Consider the following 23,989-nt stretch of genomic DNA (forward strand, 5'->3'; position numbering starts at 1 on the left):
GCAACTTTAGCTTCCGAGATCAACGCCTCACCACCACAGACATCTAGGGAGATAAAATCATGACAGACACTGGCGCCGAGCGGTGTCACAATACATCACCATAAACATCAGATACAAACCTCTCTATGCCGTACCAATCCCCTACCTAATAACAACACATCAAGCACCCGAGAACACAAACATCATAAAAATACAATCTTGTCCTATCTTCATACTTGACATAAGTTCCAGAACACTGACTTTTCCTTCTCATCCACCAAGAGCCAGTCCTCCACACCATCACTAGAGAACCGCACTGATACACACAGATAGAAGAAACGACCGAGAGGGGGGTATTTGGTGATTGTGTGATGCCATTTTTGTCTTTGTCATCCGAGCCCATAACAGCTCCCGAAAAATTCCCAACCACCCCAGGAAAAACAACCGTAGAACGCCAGTCCCGAGAGTCGGTTGATGAGATAAAAACAAATAAAAAAAACACAATTATCCCGTCCCCCCTGCCCCAAATCCTTGTTGTTGTTGTTGTTGTTGTTGTTGTTGATGTTGCTGGTGAGTGAGTAGTAGTGGTGATAATCTGCAAAGATGGCCGCGCCATTTTGCAAACATAAAAAAGAGAAAAAGGACAAAAAAATGTTCCTTCCTTCCCCTCCATCCCATACTAAAAAAACTCCCACCAGCCAAATCATAAGCAAGTCTACCGCAAGTTACATGACCATAACGTATCAATGTCATAGCAAATGCCACGATAATCATCTCGTTAGCTGTGCGCCCTCGTTTCATAACCTCCCGAAAGAAAAATCCCTTCCGATGCCGAACCTCCTCGACCGGGCACGTTGGACGAGAAGAACATCATGTTGCGCTGCTAAAGCTGGTATCAAAAACTTTTCCCGACCCCCTTGCGCAAGATCGACCGAGAAGAACCGAAAGGAAACAGATAAGAAAGCGCATCCCCAAAGGAAAAAAGTCGGGCTTGCTGTGCGAATCATTCGTATTCGTGTCGCCGCATCTAAGCCTTCTCCTCGGCCTTCTCCTCGGCCTTGGGCTCCTCACCCTTGGCCTCGCCAGTGGCTTGAGTCTTGACGTACTCGTCATAGACGTTCATGGCCTCGCCGACCTTGGCGTTGAGAGCAGCCTCATCCTCGATGCTAGAGTCAAAAGGTTAGCACAGTGTTCTTCAATGCCACAGAAACAAGCGGAAGAGCTTACAGGTTGATGAGCTCCTGGTTCTCCATCTCCAAGAGCATGCCGGTGATTTTGCCAGCGAGCTCGGGCTGGATGGCCTGGATCTTGGGGAAGAGGCTCTCGCCGAGGATCTGCTTCTGCTGGGCAGGAGAAGCGGCAGCGGCGAGCTGGGTGTGGAGAACAGCGGCGATGTTCACATCGGCGGGACCAGCGGAGGGAGCACCGCCACGGCCGCCGGCAAAGCCACCGCGGTTGCCGCCGGCACCACGGCCCATGCCGTTCTGGGATCTGCCGTTGGGAGGGAAGCCGGCGACGGGGCCACCGGGGATCTGAGGAGGCATGCCCTGCACGCCACGAGGGCCAGGACCGCCACGGCCACCTTGGATAGCAGCAGCCTGGATCTGCTGCATGGCAGCAAGGAACTGAGGGTTATTGGGCTGGGCAAAGTTGGGAGGGAAAGCACCCATGGGGTAGATGGGCATCTGCTGGGGAGGCATGCCGCCACGGCCGCCCTGCTGACCAGCGTAGGGAGGGTACTGGCCGGGACGACCACCCTGGGGAGGGATGCCCATAGCTCCCTGAGCGAAGGGCATGCCGCGGCCGCCGGCGGGGGGCATAAAGCCAGGCTGCTGCCCGGGAGCATAGTAAACTGGCTGTTGCATAAACTGCTGAGGAATACCAGCCTGGGCGGCAGCCTGCTGCATGCGGAGCTGGTTGCGGGCTTGGATGCTGGCCTCGAGCTGGCTCTTGCGAACATCCTTGCGCTGAGCGAGAGCGACGTAGAGGGGCTTGTTGTCAATCATGCGCTGGTTCATCTCGGTGACGGCCTTGGTGGCATCGTCGGGGTTGCTGAAGCAGACGAAACCGAAGCCCTTGCTCTTGCCGAGCTTGCGCTTCTCCTTGGACTCGGCCTTCTTCTCGGCGGTTTCGCCCTCCTTCTCCTCCTCGCCCTCCTTCTTGTTCTCCTTGTCCTTCTCATCCTCAGCGGCGGACTCAACTACGCTGTCGCGCATGACCTTGGCTGAGGTGATGGGGCCGTACTCGGAGAACATCTGGCGGAGCTTGTCATCATCAACATCATCTCCGAGGTTCTTGATGTAGAGGTTGACGCCTTGGTATTTGTTAGCCTTCTCCTGGCGAGCAGCCTCATAAGACCTGCGGAGCTCCTCCTCGCGCTCGTGCTTCTTCTGGGCACGGCCGACATACAGCTCCTGACCACGGAAATCCTTGCCGTTGAGCTCCTCAACAGCCTTGGAAGCAGCTTCGTGAGTAGTGAAGTTGACAAAGCCAAAGCCACGGCTCTTGCCTTCGTCAGAGCGGGCAAGGGAGGAGGAGGTGACATCGCCGTACTTGGCGAAGAGCTCACGGAACTCCTCGTCGGTGACCTCGGCGGGGATGTTCTTGACGTAGACGTTGGTGAAGTTGGCCTTCATCTCCTCAAACTTGCTCTGGCGATCCTTCTTGGGGATGTGGTAGCCGACATAGACCTTCTTCTCGTTGAGAAGCATGCCGTTGACATGCTTGATGGCGTTGGCGGCAGCCTCGTCGGTCTCGTAGTGAACGAAACCGTAACCCTTGGAGTTGCCGTTCTCGTCCTGGGCGACCTTGCAGCTCAGGATGTTACCGAAAGCAGCGAAGGTGTCGTGAAGCGCCTTGTTGTCGATGGCGACATCAAGGTTCTTAATAAAGACGTTGCCCTGGCCAGTCTTGCGCAGAGCAGGGTCACGCTGAGACCACATGATGCGGCAGGGGCGGCCCTTGATGAGAGTGTAGTTGAGGTCCTCGAGGGCCTTCTCGCCGTCGGCAGTGGCATTGTAGTTCACATAGGCATAGCCGAGAGAGCGACGAGTGACGGCGTCGCGGCAGACACGAATCGAGGCAACGGAGCCGATCTGGGAGAAGAGCTCGAAGAGCATGGCCTCAGTCACAGACGGGTCCAGCTCGCCGACGTAGAGGGAGGCCGAGGACTGGGGGTGAGGAGCGGCCGAGTTGGGGGTAGGGCCGGCGCCCTCCTGGTCCTCGTTCTGGAACTGGCCAGCAGCCACGTTGGTATCGATGGCGGGGGCATTGCGGTTCTCACCGCCGTTGAGGCTAGTGTTGCCGAGATCAGCGGCAAGCTGGTCGACAGCGCCAGAGGCAACGGGAGCGGCCATTATGATAGCTGGGTCTAGAAGATGAGTGGACACGGTCAGTGATCTGTGGGAGCTGTGTCTTTGTGGAGAATTTGTTGTTCGCGTGTTGGGTGGTGGGGGTGCCAGCGGAGGGGTCGCTGGCGATGGTGGTGGTGGGTGGACGATCATCTCGAGGTTCCAAAATGTTCAAACGTGATGATGGATGGATAGAAGAAGGGCAATGTGGTGGCTCTCGCACTTTGAGACAGAGGGCTTTTGTAGGCAACACTGCTGCCTGCAGTAAACTCTAACTCCAGCCATCTGCTGTCTCAAAGTTCGAGGCAAAAGTGTGTGGGAAAGTTAGTCGTTTGTCCGCGAGTCTAAAACGTACCTGATGCTTGGAATGAGGTGTTCCTGCAAATAAGTTACCGTACGCAAAGTGTAGCGACGGTAGACAAAGAAGATGGTTCCTTTCCTACGGAGGTGGACGAGTAGTTCGCGAGAGAAGTCGGACGCGGTCGTCGGATGGTCGGCGGGGCGGCAGAAGAGGATGGGCTTTCTTTTTTTCTTTTTTTTTTCTGTCTGGTTTTGGGTCGTGGTGTCGTAGGGGCTACTTTTATTGGTTTTTTCAAATTTTTTTTGGCTGTTTTATGGGAGGCTCAGAAAAGAAGTAGACAAGAACATACGTGGTGTCGTACTGGTCTCGCTCCTTTTTCTGGTGGTGTTGTGGAAAGAATCCAGAGATAAAGGTTTTTGATCGATTGATGAAGAAAGGGAAAAGAGGGCTTCGATGGCTCCTGCGGAGACAGATTTTTCTGCCAATTCGGGGTCATGGTTTCTGCCCACAAACCGCAAATATCGCCCTAACCGAATGCCACCCCGCTTTTAGAGGCCACTTTCACCTGCCAGCTATTCACCTGCCAACCTACCTTCACCTGCCAACAAAGACAGCAACTGACAGCCAGCCTGTCAACAATGCTAAGGTGCCAACACAATAGACAGCAGGAAACTCAATGACTGACTTAAGGTAGCCACTAAGCATCCTATGGCTCAGAAACGCTGGATGCGGTCTCTGAAGAGGATAGGATATGTATATCTAAGGTATCCCTATATCGGGTCGCCGCACACCGCCGCTAGCGCAAAACTTCAAACTTCAAACTTCACTTCAAACTTTCTTTCCCGCAGAAGTGGCGGGGCTTGTCGCCTTATCGTTATCAGTGGGGCTCTTCAATCAGCATTTCGTAGGTAGACGCCCCATCCCCCACCTTCCATTTTGATGGCTTGACAGCTCGGGGGCTTGTGCAGGGCAGTCTTGCGCAGCTAGGTCATGCTGTGTCAGCAAAATAGAAGCTACAAGATACTGTGCGCCGTAGAAGTGTGTTCCATTCCCTTGCCCGTGCCTATATAGGTAAGGTGTTAAAAATCCGATCAGGGTTTTCAGGGTCCCGTCGCTGTTGCAGATGCACACTGCAGCAGCGCTCCTGCCCTCTGAGAATGCAGCATGAGTAATCCAGGGTCTGCCGGGGGCAGTAGCTAAGAAGCAGTGACATCAGCTCCGGCTTGGACCTCCCGCTCCGGCTTCACTCAACCCCGCTGCACTTGAGTAGGTACCTGAATCTTAATCATTTTCAAAGACCTCTGGGCTGCCCGAGGCTGAGACTCCCCTCCAGTTCCCACTGGTCGATCCTGCAGCCACAGCCTACCTATTTAGTTATCTCCGGTCGGTGTGGCTCGGCGCTCAAGGACCGCCTCCTAGTGGTGCCTTAACGGCATTTCCAGGTCGGAGTGGGAACGTTCTCGAAGCTCTGGGGCGGCATCCCTATTCACCAACACTACATACTTCTCGCTGCACCTGCCCTTATTTCGAGCTCCCAAGACGTGAGAAGCGGCATAGCAGTTATCTAACCTACTAATTTTCTCCAACAAACCAAACCCACCACGACTGTTGCCCTACATCTACCCCATCATCCCTCCTTTATGCTGAATAACCGATCGATACACCCATCATTCCTTCGATCTCCCCGTCTCGGGCAACATCAACAGCCATGTTTTCTACCTTCACCGGTCAGTCGACCGGGAGACGTCGTAACGTCAACCTCAGTGGAAACACAGCACATAATCCATGGGCCGCTCCGGCAACACTAGGTGCCTCCACCACCGTATCAAGAGCGGCAGCCGAACGCGAAAAGAGGCAGAGAGAAAAGGAGAAGCTCAGGGCTGCTGAGCGTATCCAGAGAGTATGGCGGGGCAGTCAGATTAGGCAACATCTCAGGGCCCAAGATCGCGCCGCCATCGACGACCTGTACCACCATAACCAAAACGACCTCGAAAGGAGATCCGCCAAAGCACTTCCCCTACTGCTGAGGTCCTTCCAAAGTAAGAACCACAATGACCGTCGACGAATGGTGTGGCTCTGTCGCGATCTTTGCAACTCGAGCCTCCATTTGTTCCGGTCCCAGGGAGCGGAAGGATTTCAACTTGACAGGCTTGTTCGGAAGCTCACAGGCGCACTGCAGAAAGAATTAAATATGGGCCCTGATATCCACGTTGTGCTCTCCGTACTTCTGGAAGTTATGGACCTTCGACCACAAGCTATTGGGCATGTTCTCGATCAATATTACAGGGTGATGGCTAATTACTGCAACCTTGCCCCGAGCTTGCAGCAGCCGTTTACGCTGCTCAGCCAGGCGGTCACAAAACCACTATCAGTGGGGACCTTCCCAGGTAAGAAGCTACATATTCTCTTGAGAACACGATTCTGATTGACTGACAATCGTCTAGAAGCATTCCTGAGCAAAGCCTATCATGCCTTTGCTTTTGACTTCTTGGCAACACCAGACTTGAACATGTTTGAGAGCAACCTCTACCTATTTTGTGCCGATATCGACCTAGACCGCCTCTCGGATACGCTCGCCTCTGAGAAGTTTGAGGCCACACAGTTAGACGTACCCAGAGCTAGATTGCTATGGCTTTTGGCGCACTTGATTGCACTTCAAGAGGCAAAGCAGCAGCAAAACGTACATGCCAGCTACCTCGGCGTCCTCTGCTCCCTTTTATCCGTCCTTTCAGACCAGATTCAGCTTGCAGCGGAACCGGTTGCCGATGCTGGGCTCGATGGTGAGGATGACGTGGCTCAGGGGACCCTGCCGGCGTATGTCTCGGGTAAGCTAGCCTTGCTGACAACGTCGAGGGCCATTACTGGGCTGCTCGAGACTTCTGCTCCATTTTCCCTAGGCCACGAGTCAAGCTCACTTGGCGATGCTAGTCCCTATGCTGGCTATGTCCTGACATTGCTATCCTGCTTCCCCAACGCGAGCGAAGAAATTCGCATGCGTCTGTTCTACTCGAATGTTCCGACAAGGACGGGTAGGGTGCCTGCGTTGGAATATTTGTGGCAGGTGATGAAGCGGACGGCGGTGTTTAGAAGCATCGCGTCCGAGTCGGAAGCCGCGTTGGGGATTCTCAAGTCGGCGCCGCAGACGTCGAATCTGCATGGGGAAAATGACTCGTGGCATCAGCAGTGGAGGACAATTTTGCTGTTTTTGGAGCTTTATGTGTTTGTGCTCAAGGTGACGGATGATGCCGACTTCTTTGCGATACTGGAGGGTGACAAGCCGGGGAATGGAACGGCTGGGGAGGATTTGCCGAGGACGAGGTCGAGTGGCTTGGACATGGAGAGTGTCAAGAAGCTGACGTTGTTTCTGAAGCACTTGGGGTTTGTGCTTTATTACAACATGGCTGAGTTGTTGGCTTCGTGGGCTTCGTCGAGGAATTTGAGGGGTCTGAGTAGGCCGTCGATGTTTGTGGTGACGGCGGGGGTGGGTTTGGATAAGGTGAGGGGGTTGGTCCTGGCGGCTATGAGGGGGTTGTACGAGCGGGATTCTCGGAGACCCTTTCTGCCCAAGGACCACTGGTTGATGACGGAGAAGTTTGATATGGCTGGGTTCAAGGAGGCGGTCGTGGTGGAGGCGGAGCGGCAGAGGGCGCTTGGGCATGCTGAGGGGGAGGAAGATGAGGGGATGGGTGAGGAGGAGGAGCATGAGCCAGAGGAACGGGATTGGCGGCATGGACCACATCGGACTGTGGGTCGACAAGCGCTGCTTGAGGCGCGACAGAAGCTAGCCGCGAGGGAACAGGCCCGGGCCAAGGTGGCACCGAAACTGGAGGTTCTGAAGAATCTTCCGTTTGTGGTTCCGTTTGACCAGCGGGTGATGATCTTTCGGCAGTTTATCACTCTTGACAAGCTGCGGAGGAGAAGTGGCCATGCGGACCCGGACAGCTGGCGCATGATGATGCTGGAGGCTGATCCCACCAGGAACTCATTGGCGAGGCACCAAGCCCTGATCAGGCGAGGGAGCTTGTTCCGGGATGCGCAGGGAAGTCTGTACCCGCTGGAAGAGGCAATCAAGGAGCCGGTGCAGATTACTTTTCTGGATCAATGGGGGATGCAAGAGGCGGGGATTGACGGGGGCGGAGTGACGAAGGAGTTCTTGACAAGTGTGATTGCCGAGATGCTGTCCGACACCAGCTTGTTCGTCGCCAACAGCAAGAACGCATACTACCCAAACCCTCTGATAGTCGAGCAGTGGTTGGCTTTGGCGAGGAAGCGTGGTCTCAGCGAGTCTGAGACCAGGACCAAGTTGCTCAGACAGTATGAATTCGCCGGACGGCTCATTGGAAAATGCATGTATGAGGGGATCCTCATCAATGTCGTTTTTGCCGGTTTCTTCCTGCTCAAGTGGACGACAGCGGATACCAAACAAGCCAGCCTGAATGATCTGAGAGAGCTGGACGAAGAGCTCTACCGGGGATTGCTGTTCTTGAAGAACAACGAAGACCAGGTGGACGACATGGGCTTGAACTTTGCCCTGGATGTCGACATTTCAACGCCAGAGGATAAGCAGCCCAATATTGTCTCTCGACCGCTCTGCCCCAACGGCAATAACATTCCCGTCACGAAGGGGAACAGGTTAAAGTACATTGTCCAGCTGGCCAAGTACAAGCTCGCCCTGCAACCTTTTGCGCAGACGCAGGCTTTCCTTAAGGGTCTCAAGATGGTGATTGAGCCGGGGTGGCTGAGCATGTTCAACCAGAACGAGCTTCAGCGGCTGGTGGGCGGGGACAGCGGAGCGATCGATGTGGATGATTTGAGGAGGAACACGGTGTACAGCGGGCCTTACCAGATTGGGGACGACGGTCAGGAGCACGAGACGGTGAAGCTGTTTTGGGAGGTAATGGAGGAGTTTGGGGACGAGGAGAGGAGGGAGGTGCTGCAGTATGTGACGAGCACGCCGAGGGCGCCGCTGCTGGGGTTCAGCCAGCTTTTTCCGAGGTTCACGATTGGGTATGGGGGGCAGGATGAGGACAGGCTGCCGAGCGCGAGTACGTGTATCAATTTGTTGAAGCTGCCGAGGTATAGTCGGAAGGGGGTGTTGAGGGAGAAGTTGTTGTATGCGGTGAAGAGTGGGGCGGGGTTTGATTTGAGTTGATTGAGTTGAGCGATGGGGAAGGAGGGGGGAAGGAGGGGGGACTGGAAGCGGATATATTTAGAGGATTGTTAGAATATTGTGGGAATGGCATGAGGTTGTATATGAGGATATCATGGAGGTTGCGTGAGCCCCTGAGTGACGGGACTTGATACTAGCTATGGGATGTGCCCCACCTTGCGCAGCGGTTGACAGGCTCCACCAATGACGACAGCGGGGTAGTCCCCTATTGACCCCACCTTTAGCTTCCGCTCGCCGCTTGCTGCTTGCATGTCTCAGCCCGACTTTTATTCCTTTCCTAGCTTGACATTTCAAACTGGAACATAACAAGACTTTTGTCGAACGACTTGACACTCTGTTTTATTTAATATTTTGACAAAACTCTTCAACAACCGACCACAAAAAATGGAACCACCACCACCCCCTCCACCCTCAGCTACAGGAGCAGTCTCCCTCCCCAGGCTACCCATCCTTACCTCTGACGAGCTCTCCAAGAGAGCATTTGGGCCCCTGCAAAAGAGGATCAACTCTGGGGCTGACGTGTCGTTTTTCCTGACGTCGAGGGCGTATAAAGAGTTGATGGTGTGGATTATGCAGTTGAATCACTCGCTTATTCCGAGACTGTCGCCCGATACTGCGAGACCGGTGTGTTTTCCGCTGGAACCGGGGAGAAGAGGGTGGAGCGAGCCGGTGAGAAGGTTAAGGGAAATGTTGGGGGGGTGCGAGGAGTTGATTTTGGAAGCACCACCCGAGGAGAACAAGAACAGGAGGTTTGGGAATGGGGCTTGTAGGGTCTGGCATGGGAAATTGGGGGAGAGGATTCAGGGGTGGATTGATGGGTTGGGTTTGGAGGTAGATGGGGGGGTGAAGGAGGAGTTGAGGGGGTATTTCATGGGTGCTTGGGGGGATAAAGGACGACTTGACTATGGAACGGGCCATGAGCTGAGCTTTTTGGCGTTTCTGGGCGGGTTGTGGAAGGTGGGGTTTTTCGGGGGGGGGGAGGAAAAAGAAGGGGAAAGGGAGAGGGAGGTTGTGATTGGGGTTGTCGAGATGTATGTTTTTGTCTTGAGAATAAGAACGGCAGGAGAGGCTAACGTGAAATAGGTATTTGGAGGTGGTGAGGAAGTTGATAACGACTTACACGCTTGAACCGGCGGGATCGCATGGGGTGTGGGGGTTGGATGACCACAGTTTTGTGCCTTATATTTTTGGGTCGGCGCAGTTTACGAAACCGATTTTGGGGAGTAGGACGGAGGCTACGCCGGTGGAGGGGTCATGTCCGGGGGCGCCGAAGCCGGCGAGTGCGGTTGATAAACAGACGGTGGAGGATTACAGAAGGAGTAATATGTACTTTGGGGCGATTGGGTTCATCTACGATGTGAAGAGGGGGCCTTTTTGGGAGCATAGCCCGATGCTGTTTGATATTAGTGGGATTAAGGATGGGTGGGGGAAGATTAATAAGGGGATGGTGAAGATGTATCGGGCCGAGGTGCTGGGGAAGTTTCCGGTGGTGCAGCATTTTGGGTTTGGGGGGTTGTGGGCGTGGGAGGTGGACCCGGAGATGGTCGGGGAGAGGAGTGTGCATTTGCAGAGTCAGCCGGTGCAAAATCAAGCACAGAGTTTGGGGCAGGGCGGAGGGGAGGTGGGGACGAAGGCTCCGTGGGCGAGGGAGCTATGGGGGCATGTCTGGCGGGCAGGTGAGTATGCCTAGGCCGATGGATGGGGGGGTGATGGCGCCGACGGGGTTTCCGGGGCGGCAACCTGGGATGGGGACGCCGACTGGGCTTCCAGGGAGAGGACAGGTGCCGACGCCGAGGGGCGGGATACCGAATACTGGACCGATGGAACAGACGAGTTTTCCGCGGGGAGGGGGGATGCAAGATAGGGTTGGGGGGAATCAGTTTAGTGTCACCAAGGCTCCTTGGGCGAAGGACTGAGCATGAAAGAGGTTGTTTTGTTATGCTGTATACGAGATACCCGATTAAATATGGAGAGAACCTTACGGAGCCCCTTATTTATCTCATCAGTACCCCCACCCTACCTATTAATTTACCTTTCCTATAATATAGTTAAAAGCCTTAAAAGAAAAATAATAAGCGTTTAATTCGTCTTCAAGGGCCTTTAAATTATTTTTAATAGCCTTCAAACTATCTTTTAGAGCCTTTCAATTATCTTTTAAGCCCTTTAACTATCTTTTAAAGCCTCATAACCATCTTTTATCGTCTTTTAACTATCTTTTAGAGCCTATTATATACCTTTCAACTCTAAATATTCATGCTTTACAATATAGTTAAATCCTATTTTAAGTGGAGGGTTGGGGGGTGTTGGTAAGATAAATAGGGGGCTTCGTGTAGGTTCTCTCTAAATATGTACAAGTTATTGATAACTCCTCGCTAGCAAATGCGGCTTCCGTTTGTTGACATCAAGAATCAACTGACCAAACAGTCCATTCGCCCAGGAGAACCAGTGACGAGTCCAGACGCTGACGCTGTGAGTGTTGACGCTCTCGTGCATGAGACCCAACCCGTCTGTCGACGACAGGAGCTGTTTGATACAGCTGTAAATCTCGTCGTCGTCATCACTGGTGAGAGCCTGGACGATGAGACCCATGGGCCATGCCATCCCCGGACCGATATGTGGCCCTCCCGTTCTGTTTTTCGTTTCGTCAGCCACAAAACTGTCACACCGCCGGAGCAGAGATTCATATGCACACTCACGCATTCAAAACCGGCCCAAACATGTAGTAAGGGTTCATCTGACTCAGCGCAAACCTCCTCGTCCGCTGGTACGTCTCGTCTCTTCGGTCGAGGTAGCCGCCTAGCAAAGGGGCGGAGAGTAAACTGGGGATGTTGGCGTCGTCCATCAGGCTGTGGGAGCCATAGCCGTCGACTTCGTAGGCGTAGATCCTGCCGTACAGTCTGTGATCTATTCTCCCGTGATCCTCTATCCCGGCTCTGATCTCCGCTGCCAACTTGGATATTTTTTTGGATGTTGAGGGGGAGATGGGGGAGATGTATGGGGATAGGAGGGAGAGGTAGGAGGAGAACATCATGTTTCCGGGGATGAAACCCTGGTAGGTACACGCGTCATCGCTAGGGCGGAAGGCACTCCTGACTAGGTTGGTACCAGGGTGAAAAGGCGGACCGGAGCCGGCGTTGGGGAGGGTTTCGGTTGAGGTTGTGGTTAGGCGTTGGAATTGGTAGGGGGCGTAGGACACCGTGCCGGTGCGGGAGTAAGTTCCGGTTTGGAGGTCGGTGGTGATCGAGAGGATTCTCTTGAGGGCGGGGAGGAGGTTGAGGGAGGTGGTGAGGAAGGGGGTGTCGGAGGTTTGGGTGAGGTAGGTGTGGATGAGGGAGAGGAAGGAGGCTAGGGAGTCGAGTTCGTATTTACATTCGTGGACGGTTTTGGGGGAGCCTGGTGAGGAGGGGAGGGGTGGGTAGATGTGATCGGTTGGGGAGTCGTCTGACTGGGGAGGGGGGATGAGGGATTCTGGGGGGGCGAGGAAAGCGTTGCAGTGGGGGGCTGTGAGGATGTAGCGGGCCTGGAGGTTGATGAGGCCGCGGTAGAGGGAGGCGAGGGAGGAGGTGGAGTTGGAGGGGGTGAGGAGGGGGGAATAGGAGGTTAGTTGGTGGGCTGAGTCGCGGAGCCACATGGCGGGGATGTCGCCAGTGGTTATGAAGGTGAGTTCTTCTTCTGGGTCGTTGTTTCCTGTCGGCTTGGGGGTTGGGTCTGGGCTGTTGATGTCTGTGGGGAGATAGCTGGAGGCATTCCTCCAGCTGAGTCCCTTCCAGGTTATGGCTGTGTCGAGGGTGTTGGGGAAGCAATTCTCAAACAGACGGAACAAGTCTGGGTCTTTGATGACTTGTTTCATGGAGATGATGGTATCTTCCACCTCTGGGAGGGTAAATGTTCGACATGATGGGCGTGGTCTTTGATAAGAGAGCTTGTAACGACCTGTTGACTTTGGTTCATGATGGGTGGAGGAATAGCCAGAGTAATCGGGGCAACTTGGAGGTTCTGGTTCAAGGGTGAGCTGAGCTCTGGGTGGTTGAGCTCGGGCAAGCACAGCAAGAGTATGAACAAAGAGAATAGATGCCCTCATCTTGGGCCAAACAGACGATAGAAGAAAGACATGTTCACTTGAACATTCGCGTGAGCTACACTTGGGGGTGGACTAGCATAAATGTCAATGATAAGAATGCCCAGGTTATGCAAGGGAACATCATCTAGAGTATTGGGATATTTTCAGAGACATAGACCCCAATTCAGCTCTGCAGCGGGCGGCAGTTGCGTTCCGTGGACGACATGACAGCGGAAAAAGATCTGGCTGAATGAAGAACCTCTTGGCTTTGCGGGAGAGCACCTGATTTGGGGAAGCTGAAGAAAAGATGGTGGAGGGGAATATGTTGCACTGTGTGTAACCGCACAAAAACACACTGTCACTGACATGTGTTCCTGCAGGCTGACATCGTGGCCGTTGAGGCATAGTGGGTGGACACGTCAAGTCAGATTCCACTCTCACTTGCATCCAACAAGCGGCCATGGTGTAGTGGTTAGCATTAATGCCTTCCAAGCATTAGAGTCGGGTTCGATTCCCGATGGCCGCATTCAAGGACACTTCTCTGCTGTCAACTACAGTGTGAGTAGTTACCAATAACTTTTGTTTCCTTGAGCCCCTACCATTTTTGGATGATTTTTGGGATGGCTTGGCGGTGAGGTTCAAGGTTGAGATGACATGTTGCTTTGGGACAGAGAACCCCTCTATTTTCTTGCATCTACACACATTTTCGACCCATTTTCCTTCTATTTTTGTTTCACAAGAGCACACGATACACGCCACAATTGACAGCTCTCCCCTCCCCTCTTCCAAGAACAAATGCCATGATCAACCCCGCATCATCCACACGGGAAATCTTCTGTGCATTTTCCGGGGGCGGCTCGTTCTGGACGGCGGATTATCGGCATCCTTGCAGAACTTGGCATCGGATAATCTGCAGGGCGTCCCCTGTATTGGCTTGGCTGCCACTGTCTGGGGTCTTGGGGGCGGTTTGAGAGGCGGGAGGACAAGCTCCTGCAAAGCAGACTCTTGGACGTCTTGTCAAGTGGCCTTTTGAAGGGTCTTTTTCTTGAGCTTGCCATCATGAGTGTATCATGAGGACCGTCTCTGTTTGTTTTGTTTCGGCCTTTTCTCATCTGACTATGACGCTGTTTTGATGTCAACGACAAACAACACGATGTGCTTGCGGCATTGATTGCTTACCAACTCGATTTCAGGATATCAAGGGGGAGTTAACAGGTTGCGGTATCTTTATGGAATCAAAGATGAGGAGAGCTGAAGAGAGCTCACCATTTCGCAAGCCGTTCAGCATGGCGGCTGCTCCGTTACGTTTTAGGGGGATGCCCCGGAGGAGTCGCTTTTTGGTGTACGCGTTGGTGTTTATCAGTTTCTTGTATCTGATACCGAGGATGCACTTGGGTATGGGCGGGACATTGTTGTTTTTCTTGATATCTCCCGAGGCTGCTGGACCTTATGGGGGTGGACACAAGGTTGATATATTGCGATATGTTGATCCCTTGATCGGGACGACGAATGGTGGTCATGTTTTTCCTGGAGCATCACTGCCCTATGGTTAGCCCTTCTTCTCATCGTTCCTAGGCCCCATCATTAACACTAGCTCTAGGCATGGCCAAAGCAGTCGCCGACACAAACAGCCACGCTGAAAACGCCGCCGGCTTCGTGTCCGACAACAGCGAGATCCTCGGCTTCTCACATATGCACGACTCTGGGACAGGCGGCCAGCCATCCATGGGTAACTTTCCCCTTTTCGTCCATGCAGGCTGCCCAGAGGATGATCACAAGCAATGCGTCTACTCCCTCATGGACCGCCCCATCGCCAGAGTCAACGGCTCCGCCTTTGCCGCCCCAGGATATTTCAGCCTCAACCTCACCAACCATGTGCGCGCAGAGATGACAGTGACTGAACACACAGCTCTGTACCGCTTTTCCTTCCCAGGAAACGACACCCTCACGTTGAAGAGCGACGACCCGCTCAGGAAGAAGGATGTTGATATCACTTACTCGCCTATTATCCTTGTTGATTTGGTTGATCTGATGAACAGCAGGTCAACGGGCGGGATCCAGGTGTACAATCAGTCTGGACGTATCGTCGGTGAAGGACAGTATCAGCCTTCTTTCGGAGCGGGAAGATACAACGCCTTTTTCTGTGCCGACTTCAAAGGTGCTGCCATTAGAAAGACGGGGACGTTTATCAGTAATAATGCCACTGAAGGAGTCAACTTTCTGGACGGGGTCGGTAATGGCTTTTACATCCCCTCTGGCTCAGCCGGTGCCTGGATTCAGTTTGAAAAACCGGTTGAGAACAACCATGAGATTATGGCTAGGGTGGGTGTGTCTTTTATCAGCGTGGATCAAGCTTGTGACAATGCTGAGAGAGAGATTGCGGACTACAACTTTGAGAGGGTGGAGAGCCAGGCGAGAAAGGAGTGGAGGAAGAAGCTGGAGGTGGTTGAGGTGGATGGGACGGGGGTGAGTGAGGATATGCTGACCACTTTCTGGTCGGGGTTGTACAGGACATTGCTGTCGCCACAGAATTATACGGGGGAGAATCAGCTGTGGAATAATTCCACCGAGCCATACTTTGACTCGTAAGTCTTTGCCTAAGACAGCAGATGCAGGACGACTAACATGCCGCAGATTCTACTGCATCTGGGACTCCTTCCGAGCCCAGCACCCCCTTCTGACCATCATCGACCCCCCAGCCCAGACAGACATGATCCGCGCCCTTATCGACATCTACCGCCACGAAGGAAAACTCCCCGACTGCCGCATGTCCTTCAGCAAAGGCTACACCCAAGGCGGCAGCAACGCCGACATCGTCCTCGCTGACGCCTTTGTCAAGAACCTCACCGACAACATCGACTGGGACACCGCCTACAAAGCCGTCCTCTCCGACGCCGAAGAAGAGCCCCAAATGTGGGGTGTCGAGGGCAGAGGCAACTTGGAAAGCTGGCATAAACTGGGGTACATCCCCTGGGATGACATCGACACCAACGGCACAGGCCCAATGTCCCGCTCCATTTCCCGCGGTGTGGAATACGCCTACGATGACTTTGCCATCTCCCTCCTCGCCTCCGGCCTTGGCCACGACGCAGACGCCAAAAAATACCACCAGCGCGGCTCCAACTGGAGAAACTACTGGAACCCGGAACAGGCCGACCTCTACCGGGAAGACCCAGACGGTCCGGTGCTCAAGACAAAGTTCAAAGGGTTCATGCAACCGCGCAAACTAGACGGCTCGTTCCGCTATGAAAACACCCGAGCTTGCTCCCCGGTGCACAACATGCACATCTGCTACTACGACACTCATCTCAGCTCCTACGAGGGCTCACCGTGGCTGTACTCATTCTTTGTCCCGCAAGACATGGACAGCTTGATCACGCTTATGGGGGGGCCGGACGCGTTTGTGGAGAGGTTGAATTACTTCCACACGAGCGGGATTTCGTACATGGGGAATGAACAGGGTTTTTTACCTGTTTTTCAATTCCATTATGCCGGGCGACCAGCGATATCTTCTTACTGGGCGCGCTCTTACATCCCTTCGCTGTTCAACAGTTCAGTAAACGGCATCCCGGGTAACGACGACTGTGCCATGGGTGCATTCTCGGCGTTTGCAATGATGGGGTTTTTCCCCGTTGCAGGACAAGACGTCTACCTGCTCACGCCCCCGTTTTTTAGGGAGGTGAAGATCAAGGCGAAGTCGGGGGGAAACAAGTGGGCGGTGATCAGGGTCAAGAACTTTGATCCGGAGGGGAGGAGGATATACATCCAATCTGCCACCCTAAACGGGAGGAGATACACCAGGAACTGGATCACGCATGAGTTTTTCATCAAGGGGGGCATCCTCGAGTTTGTGGTGGGCGAGGAGGAAGGGAAGGAGTGGGGGAGGGGGGAGGAGGCTAGGCCGCCTAGTTGGTACGGTGATGAGGATTTTGGGGATTGGGATGGGAATAAGGGGGTGGAGGGGGTGGATGCGGAGGAGGAGGAGAGGCAGGCGGGGAGGAGGGGGAGATAGTTTTTTTCTTGTGGTTTTGGTGTTGGGGATGTATATAGGGCAGCAGAAGAAATAAATGCTGGAGGTACAAGTAAAGTGCATCTTCAAGGTGTCGGTGACTAAAAACGCTTCGATAGGCCTTATACACATATTACCAAGCCTTAAACGCATATCACCAGGCATTAAACACATATCAACAGAGCCCAAAACAGCTTTAATAGGCCTTAAACACATATTTGAGGCTTTGAATACATATCAACAGGCCTTTCGAGATAATCAAGAGGCCCCAGGAAAGTGGTGACAATCGGAGTGGTCACATGATGTGCTCCATCTCTCCAAGCCAGCAGTTTTTTTGCCTAATTTTATGTATCACAAAATCCATGATTTCACGCTCAAACTTTTACTATGAGAATAAGTTTCACAATTCTGCAATCCCTGGTTTTTTGAGTGATAGCTCACAATATCTCACCCTGCGCAACATTGGCAAAGTTTTTTTGTGTGAGACGGGACATTTTTCTACCCCTCCTTCATCAAAAAACTTACTACCCCTCAACACCAAGAAATATCATCACCACTCTTTTTTTTTCTTTTTTCTTTTTTTTTCATTTTTTTTTTTCACATTCACCAACCACAGACCAAAACAAAAATGTCAACCCACGACTCAGACAACGAGTCAGGCGGCGGCGGAGAGCTTGGGTTGTTTTCCGAGCCAACAGATTACTACCCTCCCTCCCCCCCACCAACAACAGAGACTTACACTACCGCGACAGGGGAGATCATAACCCTCCACCTCGTCGGGCACTCCCCCCTCGAAGCCCACCACCTATGGTAACCCCCCCTCCCTTGTTCTCATTCACACAAACCATTTCTGACACTTGGTTCACCTAGGAATGGCTCAAGAGTCATATCCCAACTTTTCGAATCAACCCCCACCACCACGGTGAAAAACCGCACAGTCTGCGAACTCGGCGCCGGCGCCGGCCTCCCCTCCCTCGTGGCCTCCATGCTGGGCGCTTCCCTCGTCGTCTGCACTGACTTCCCCGACCCGGACCTCATCGCCACCATACAAAAAAACATTGATGGGTGCCACCTCCTCCCCCACGACAACGACAAGCTCAACATCGTCGCTGACGGTTTTGTCTGGGGCGCCTCCCCTTCCACCCTCCTCCGTCACTCCCCTAACGGGTTCGACGTCCTCATCCTCGCCGATTTGCTCTTCAGACACTCTGAGCACGGCAATATGATCAAGACCATCAGGGAGACTCTCAAGCGCACAAGAGAAGCAAAAGCCTATGTCGTCTTTTGCAGCTACCGCCCCTGGCTGAGGGAGAAGGATCTCAAGTTTTTTGACCTGTGCAGGGAGGATGGGTTCGAGGTGGAACAAATCTTGGAAAAGAAGATGGACAAGAAGCTTTTTGAGGAGGATCCGGGGGACGAGGAGATCCTCAAGACGGTTACGGGGTGGGTAGTTAGTTGGCCTGAGAAGGAGTGGGTTGCGTGAGGGGATGAGAAAATGAAGAGGTGCAAGTGGTATAGTTGGAAAAATAAAAAAATAAATAATTGAATGACAGGCCGAGTGAGAGAGGGGTAGGACGTGTGAGGATCATGAATACCACATACATCAAGACAATTCTTGGGTCAACAATATGTGACCAACCCCAACGGGGTGAACAAGACACATACAATGTATATATCAACACTCAAAGCTATGCGCACAAATTCATTCATCATAACCCTTCCCATTCCATGCCCCCCAATCCAACCCATACACAATTGCCCATTTCCCATCCCCTCCACCTACCACCTCCTCCCATAAACATCATGCTCCTTCCTCGGCCTCCTCACCCCGTGTTTCCCACCAACAAACTCGCCCACATCCCTCACCACATTCCTCCCATCATTCCCCTCCAGCCCATCCACCCCCAAGCTCGCCCGAGCATCATGCTTGAACAGATCCAAAATCTCCTGCAAGCCCAGTTTCAGCTGGTTCTTCCCCTTCTTCCTCATCCCACCCTCAATCGTCGCCTCCGCCAGCATCCTCTTCTTGTTCTGCAGCTCCAGTATCCTAGCCTCGACTGTATCCTGAACAGTAAGTTTATACACAATCACGTCCACCGTCTGCGTCAGTCTGTGGACTCGATCGATAGCCTGCTCCTCCACAAACGGGTTCCAGAACGGCTCAACAATGATGACGCGGGTGGCGGCCGTCAAGTTGAGACCGAGGGAGCCGCACTTGAGAGAGCAGAGCAGGATGCGGGTGTGAGGGTCGGTGCGGAGGGCCTTGAGGGCAGCTTCGCGAGCGTCGTTGGGCATCTTGCCGTCGTAGCGGACGGCTTTCATGCCTGGCTGAGAGCGCAAAAACGGCTCGATGAGGTCGAGCATGGAGGTGAACTGCGAAAAGACAATGAACTTGTGCTCGTGGGCTTCCTTGCGCAGGATGGAGAGCAGCTCCCGAATCTTGGCGGATTGAGTAATGCCTCCGGAACTTTTGGCCGACTTGGATTTCTTCTTCCACTCTGGTTCTTGTTGGCCAGGACGGCGGGATCGTCTTCGGATGGGAAGGTCATCGTCTGAGTCGTCGTCCGGGTCCGAAGAGATCAACTCAGAAGCGGAGATCTCTTCCTCGTCTTCGCCAGAACCTTCGGTATCCTGGGATGCGACTTGTGACTGCGATACCCTAGACACCGACACGAACGATTCATCCTCTTCCGAGCCGGAATCAGACTCTGACCCGGATCCGTGGACGTCAGCCTGAGAGTCATCCTTGACAATGAAGCTGTCGAGCTGGCTCTCGTCATCGTCATCTTCTTCAGACGAGTGCTCAGAGTCCTCGGAAGCGATATCGTCGCCACCGCCCTCGGCATCCTCATCCTCTGAACCCCCGCACTTCCCAAGTCTCAAAGCACCCTGTTGATCTTCACCCACCAACCAGCTCCCCTCCTCTTCCTCGTCGCTGTCCTCAACAATCCTCCTCGCTTTTGATCTCTTCTTGCTCGCCGCCACCTTCTCGATCTTGATCTCCTCCTTCACCACACTGACCCTCCTCCCATCCTTCTTCTTTTTCTTTTTGCTCGGACTCTCACTGATAACCTTTTGCATACTATCAATGCAATCCGAGCACTTCACCTGCCCGTTCCCCATCTCCTTCTTGCTCAACTCACTCAGACACATCTCGCACTTCCTCGTCCGAATCCCCATCCCCCCAAACGCATCCGCCAAATCATCCAAGTCATCCCCAGCCTTCCCCTTCGGCTGAGCAGTCGAATCCACCGCCAGCGCCTCCTGATCCTTCTCCAGCTTCGTGTCCGTCAGCCTAGGATGATTGCAAGCCTGCCTCAGCCTCAAAAGCAACACCAACGCATTCGCATAGTCAATCCTCCCCTTCATCATCTTCTCCAAACTCTTATCCGCCCTCGCCTCCAACGCATCATAAAACTCCCTCTCCGCCTCAGAAAACTTGGTCTCCACCGTCACAACTTTCCTTTCTGTGATCTTGAACGCCGGCTTCGGCATCTCCCTCTCCTCCCCATCCCCACCCCTCTCCTCCTCCATCTTCGCCTTCATAGCATCCAACGCCTTCTTCCCCCCAGCAACCAACGCCCCCTCCTCCTTCAAAATCTCCTTCGTCCTCCTCTTCATAAAACACCTCAGCAGATTATGCAACCTCTTGATCGCCACATGCCCCTTCCCCTGCTTCATCGGCCCATCAATATCCTTCCTCCACTCCCCCAGCTCATCATAAGGCGGCACCCTCAAAAAGTGCACCAAGCTCTGCAGCTCATCCAGATTATTCTGCATCGGCGTCCCCGTCAAGCACCACCTGTACTCCGCCCTCAACCCACAGCACGCCTTGGTCGCCTTTGCATTCCTATTCTTGATGCTGTGCGCCTCATCCAGAATAACGCGATACCAATACACCCCAAAACACCCTACCTGCGGGCTCTTGGCCGGGTCCGGGTGACTGTTCCCGTGCTCCGAGACCAAAATCTGATACGTCGTAATCACCACGTCAAATTTTGCCAGTTGTTTCGCATCCTTGGTCCTGTTCGGCCCATGGTGCACACAAACCTTCAACCCCAACACCTCCCCGTCAACCTTTTCCTTGATCTCGGTCTCCCACTGCCTAATCAACGCCAGCGGCGCCACCACCAGCGTCCCCCTCTTCACCTCGGAAAAATGCGTCTTCCACCCCTTCCCTCCTTCTTCCGGCATGGGGTTCGACACAATGAGCGATATGCTCTGCAGCGTCTTCCCCAACCCCATATCATCCGCCAGAATTCCCCCCTTTGGCACCCGTCCCTTCTTCAGCGGTCCCAGTTCCCGGTTCTTCATCCATTTGACACCAACAACCTGGTGAGGTAAGAGCTTGACTTTAATACCGGCCAGGGTACCATCTTCCTGGACTCCCTCTTCGGGTTCTTTTTCTTCTGGCCCTGCTGTCTTCTTTTCCTCCTTGTTTTTAGGAGGGGCATCATCTTCCTCTTCCTCATCCTCCATCCCCCCCTCTAGCAAAGCCTTGAGATCGGCATTCGCCTTGGCGGGATCGGTATAAAACGTCGTGTCCCCATAACCACCACCGCCGCCGGGCTTGGTGTATTGATACACCGGCTGAGCCTCTTCACTCAGCGAGCTAAACATTGGCAGCTCCGGCTTCTTGGGAGGCACATTTTTTGGTTTGAGCGGACCAGAGTTTCTATACAGATCCGCGTGGAATTCGGGCCGGGTTTTGCGTTGGATGAAGAGGTGGTCTGAGTTCTTGTTTTTTGGGCCGAAGCGGGAGGGGAGCTGGGTTGGGTGGCCAAATGTTGGGACTGGGGTTGGGGCTGCAGGCGCGGCGGGGCTGTCGGTTAGGTCAATTACTGTGCCGGGGGTGTTGAAGTTGTTGTTGCTGTTTGCGAAGGTGGATTGACCACCGGCGGGTCGTCGGGCGGGAGTGTTGAAGGTGTTGGTGCCAAAGGTTGGTTGGGCCCGGCGGGCGGGGGTTTCGGTTGGGCCGATGGACATGTTTGCTGCTTGGGAGCTGAGGAACTCGAGGTCGTCGTCGCTGAAGGACGCTTTTCTCGCGGGGCGGACCATTTTTGCGGTCAAGTTGGTGGTGAGGGTTGTAGTTGTTGTGGTGGTTGGTGAAGGGGACTAGCTGATCGTTGCTGGCCTGGATCAGGTCGTAAAAGCTTTGCATGGGCTCTGCTCGTGTCTTTTTTTTGGTCGGCAGCCGCAGTTGTAGTCTCGCCCCGGCTGCTGTCAGTCTCGGGCGCGGGTTTGTTTTGTTGGCGGACCGCTGAGTTGGAGCTCAGGTTTCTGGCGCAAAGTGGTCTCTGGTTATCAGCTGCTCAATTTTGTTTGCCACCAGTGGGTTTGGAATAGGGAAAAGTGGTAAGGTACCTACCTCATCGAAAGCCCGCCAGGACTCGGGGGAGGGGGGCCAGTAGGAACAATGTCCAAAATATGTCGAGACCCAAAGGTTGTGGGGAAGGGAAGTGTCAGAGCCTAGATTGTGACGCGCTCCGAGTCGCGGCGATATGGGGTAATTGGGAGCTTTGTTGCCTGTTTACTGCGAGCACGAATTTGGAACTGGGCACCAAGGCAACCACGGCACCCCGCATTTTCTGTCAAACAACCCCGCCATTCAGGGGTTGGAAATTTCAACCCTAACCCTCTATCAGTCACTTGTACGAGTGACAGCTTTTGAGGCGGTGTCTGTTCCTGGCAGGCAGTGGCAGGTAACCTCAGTGTCAAAAATCGACTGATCTTGCAGCTTGAGAACATGAAATCCGCAAAGAGGTGTTTGGTAGGCGAAACCTCATGGTTTAGAAAGATAAGGCGCACGCTCGGCAGCCATGTTTCCCCCTCCAACGGATTACGTCTTTGTAACTTTGTCAATAGCAAGGCATCTGATGATATTCAGTTGGCCTTGGAAAATGGCCATTATGGTTCGAAGAATAGTTGAAAGGGCAAGTTCTATAATTTTCAAAAGCCCTGGCTCCATGTCGGAGCCTCTGCTTTTACTGTTCATAACGGCTAGGTAACCTTCGTGCCTACCAAGTTCAGTTCTCTTATGAGCAACTGAGGAAGCCATATTCCTACATAGGAGACAACCATGGGAGATGGGTTCAGGGCCCGCGGGGGTTGGAAAAAATGGTTTCGCTTGTCCGAAAGGATATTGGAGCGTTGAGCTGAGCGGTTAAGGTGACAAGAAGAGGAAAATGCCATAAGATGGAATCTAGAACAAGCAGCTATCAGAATAAAAAATAGGAAAGAAAGAATACTAGAGTATAATGCCAAAAGAAAATTGAAGGCTTCTACCTACAAACCCTGTCCTCCCCCCTCACCGCCGTGAGTTGTGCTTTTGTGAACTGCGAAATGTCTCTGAAAAGTTAGGTGCTCCTGGAATTTCATGTATCTTCCTGAGCTTGTCATAATTGTAAAACATGTGTAAAAGGATTGGTGGTCAACAGGGTCTCTTGAGTAACGAGATGTGGTTGTAGCAGAAGAAGAGCCGTAAGATTGGGGGTACCGTGCCCAGCCGGTGTCAAGTATTCATGAGAGGTTGCCTGCCCTAGCAGCAAGAGAAGAAGTCGTCCATCACGGTTAAAATTAATTGCGAAACATCATAGGTAGGACTCACGCTGGCCATACCAATGAGGCCAGCAGAACATCTGCCTCCTGCTTAACGAGGTGTATGTATTAGATCTGCCATGTACTTCTCAACAGCCCCAGTACCCTCGCACAACACCCTCATGGTCAAGTAGTAAAGGTATTGGCGCTGCCACCTACCCACCCCTCAAAGCCCCGAGTTCGATTCGAAGTAAAACGCGAGGGTTTTCGTAGCCAGGTCACCTTCCTCAGAATAATGTCGGGGTTGCCTGGTGAGCTTGGCTGTTTCGTTGATCTTCCAAAGATCGACTACCTTACGTCTTGATCCTTTCTTTTGCTCAGCTGTCTACCTATGTGTCTATTTTGCCGATTTTGTCGAATCGACGCAAGAGAGAATGGGGAGAGTTGTCAAAGAGGAACGAAAAGCAAGTCTTGTAAAGGTAGATGGAAAGGGCAATAGTATGTTTTCCATACTTTGCGGTGCAACCTATTTGTAGAAAATGGATCACCCCCACTTCTCATTCAGCAATTCACCGCTGTCATG

General features: G+C 53.3%; 7 protein-coding genes and 1 non-coding gene across 8 annotated transcripts; 5 read left to right on the forward strand and 3 right to left on the reverse strand.

Annotated features, from left to right (window-relative positions):
* Positions 1-131: 131 nt before the first annotated feature.
* On the reverse strand, positions 132-4,127 carry PAB1 (Protein phosphatase PP2A regulatory subunit B). The gene is made up of 2 exons (XM_062947207.1): positions 1,207-4,127; positions 132-1,145 (listed from the first exon to the last, which is right to left on the reverse strand). Exons 1-2 carry the CDS (start codon positions 3,480-3,482, stop codon positions 1,007-1,009), a joined length of 2,415 nt encoding a protein of 804 aa, XP_062800461.1. The 5' UTR covers positions 3,483-4,127; the 3' UTR covers positions 132-1,006.
* A 612-nt stretch (positions 4,128-4,739) lies between these two features.
* On the forward strand, positions 4,740-8,782 carry HUL5 (ubiquitin-protein ligase (E3); the record flags this gene model as incomplete). The annotated part of the gene is made up of 2 exons (XM_062947206.1): positions 4,740-6,017; positions 6,075-8,782. Exons 1-2 carry the CDS (start codon positions 5,339-5,341, stop codon positions 8,780-8,782), a joined length of 3,387 nt encoding a protein of 1,128 aa, XP_062800462.1. The 5' UTR covers positions 4,740-5,338.
* A 402-nt stretch (positions 8,783-9,184) lies between these two features.
* RRD1 (Serine/threonine-protein phosphatase 2A activator 1) lies at positions 9,185-10,716 on the forward strand (the record flags this gene model as incomplete). Its single annotated transcript, XM_062947205.1, is given in 3 exon segments — positions 9,185-9,549; positions 9,884-10,480; positions 10,491-10,716. The coding sequence occupies 3 exon segments, from the start codon at positions 9,185-9,187 to the stop codon at positions 10,714-10,716; spliced, it is 1,188 nt and encodes a 395-aa protein (XP_062800463.1).
* Positions 10,717-10,894: 178 nt separating this feature from the next.
* On the reverse strand, positions 10,895-13,170 carry QC764_409220 (uncharacterized protein). The gene is made up of 2 exons (XM_062947204.1): positions 11,497-13,170; positions 10,895-11,429 (listed from the first exon to the last, which is right to left on the reverse strand). Exons 1-2 carry the CDS (start codon positions 12,879-12,881, stop codon positions 11,156-11,158), a joined length of 1,659 nt encoding a protein of 552 aa, XP_062800464.1. The 5' UTR covers positions 12,882-13,170; the 3' UTR covers positions 10,895-11,155.
* Positions 13,171-13,314: 144 nt separating this feature from the next.
* On the forward strand, positions 13,315-13,386 carry QC764_0066200. Its single transcript has one exon. It is a non-coding gene; the product is annotated as a tRNA-Gly (tRNA).
* QC764_409200 (uncharacterized protein) lies at positions 13,355-16,872 on the forward strand (the record flags this gene model as incomplete). Its single annotated transcript, XM_062947203.1, has 3 exons — positions 13,355-14,408; positions 14,461-15,445; positions 15,495-16,872. The coding sequence occupies exons 1-3, from the start codon at positions 14,090-14,092 to the stop codon at positions 16,870-16,872; spliced, it is 2,682 nt and encodes an 893-aa protein (XP_062800465.1). The 5' UTR covers positions 13,355-14,089.
* Positions 16,873-17,236: 364 nt separating this feature from the next.
* Positions 17,237-18,599, forward strand: EFM7 (Protein N-terminal and lysine N-methyltransferase efm7). Its single transcript, XM_062947202.1, has 2 exons — positions 17,237-17,679; positions 17,740-18,599. The coding sequence occupies exons 1-2, from the start codon at positions 17,498-17,500 to the stop codon at positions 18,350-18,352; spliced, it is 795 nt and encodes a 264-aa protein (XP_062800466.1). The 5' UTR covers positions 17,237-17,497; the 3' UTR covers positions 18,353-18,599.
* Positions 18,600-18,648: 49 nt separating this feature from the next.
* On the reverse strand, positions 18,649-21,927 carry QC764_409180 (uncharacterized protein; the record flags this gene model as incomplete). The annotated part of the gene is made up of 1 exon (XM_062947201.1): positions 18,649-21,927. The coding sequence occupies one exon, from the start codon at positions 21,925-21,927 to the stop codon at positions 18,649-18,651; it is 3,279 nt and encodes a 1,092-aa protein (XP_062800467.1).
* Positions 21,928-23,989: the final 2,062 nt, after the last annotated feature.

This window comes from Podospora pseudoanserina, chromosome 4 (assembly GCF_035222485.1).
Source record: "Podospora pseudoanserina strain CBS 124.78 chromosome 4, whole genome shotgun sequence".
Lineage (NCBI taxonomy): Eukaryota > Fungi > Ascomycota > Sordariomycetes > Sordariales > Podosporaceae > Podospora > Podospora pseudoanserina.

Excerpts from the sequence above, each read along its gene's own strand:
- PAB1 (XM_062947207.1), bottom strand. The coding sequence starts at position 3,482 with ATGATCGTCCACCCACCACCACCATCGCCAGCGACCCCTCCGCTGGCA. Across the intron at positions 1,146-1,206 it reads AACCAGGAGCTCATCAACCT|CATCGAGGATGAGGCTGCTC; the intron begins GTAAGCTCTTCC and ends TTTTGACTCTAG.
- QC764_409220 (XM_062947204.1), bottom strand. The coding sequence starts at position 12,881 with ATGAGGGCATCTATTCTCTTTGTTCATACTCTTGCTGTGCTTGCCCGA. Across the intron at positions 11,430-11,496 it reads TTTGGGCCGGTTTTGAATGC|AACGGGAGGGCCACATATCG; the intron begins GTGAGTGTGCAT and ends AACGAAAAACAG.
- EFM7 (XM_062947202.1), top strand. The coding sequence starts at position 17,498 with ATGTCAACCCACGACTCAGACAACGAGTCAGGCGGCGGCGGAGAGCTT. Across the intron at positions 17,680-17,739 it reads CTCGAAGCCCACCACCTATG|GAATGGCTCAAGAGTCATAT; the intron begins GTAACCCCCCCT and ends TGGTTCACCTAG.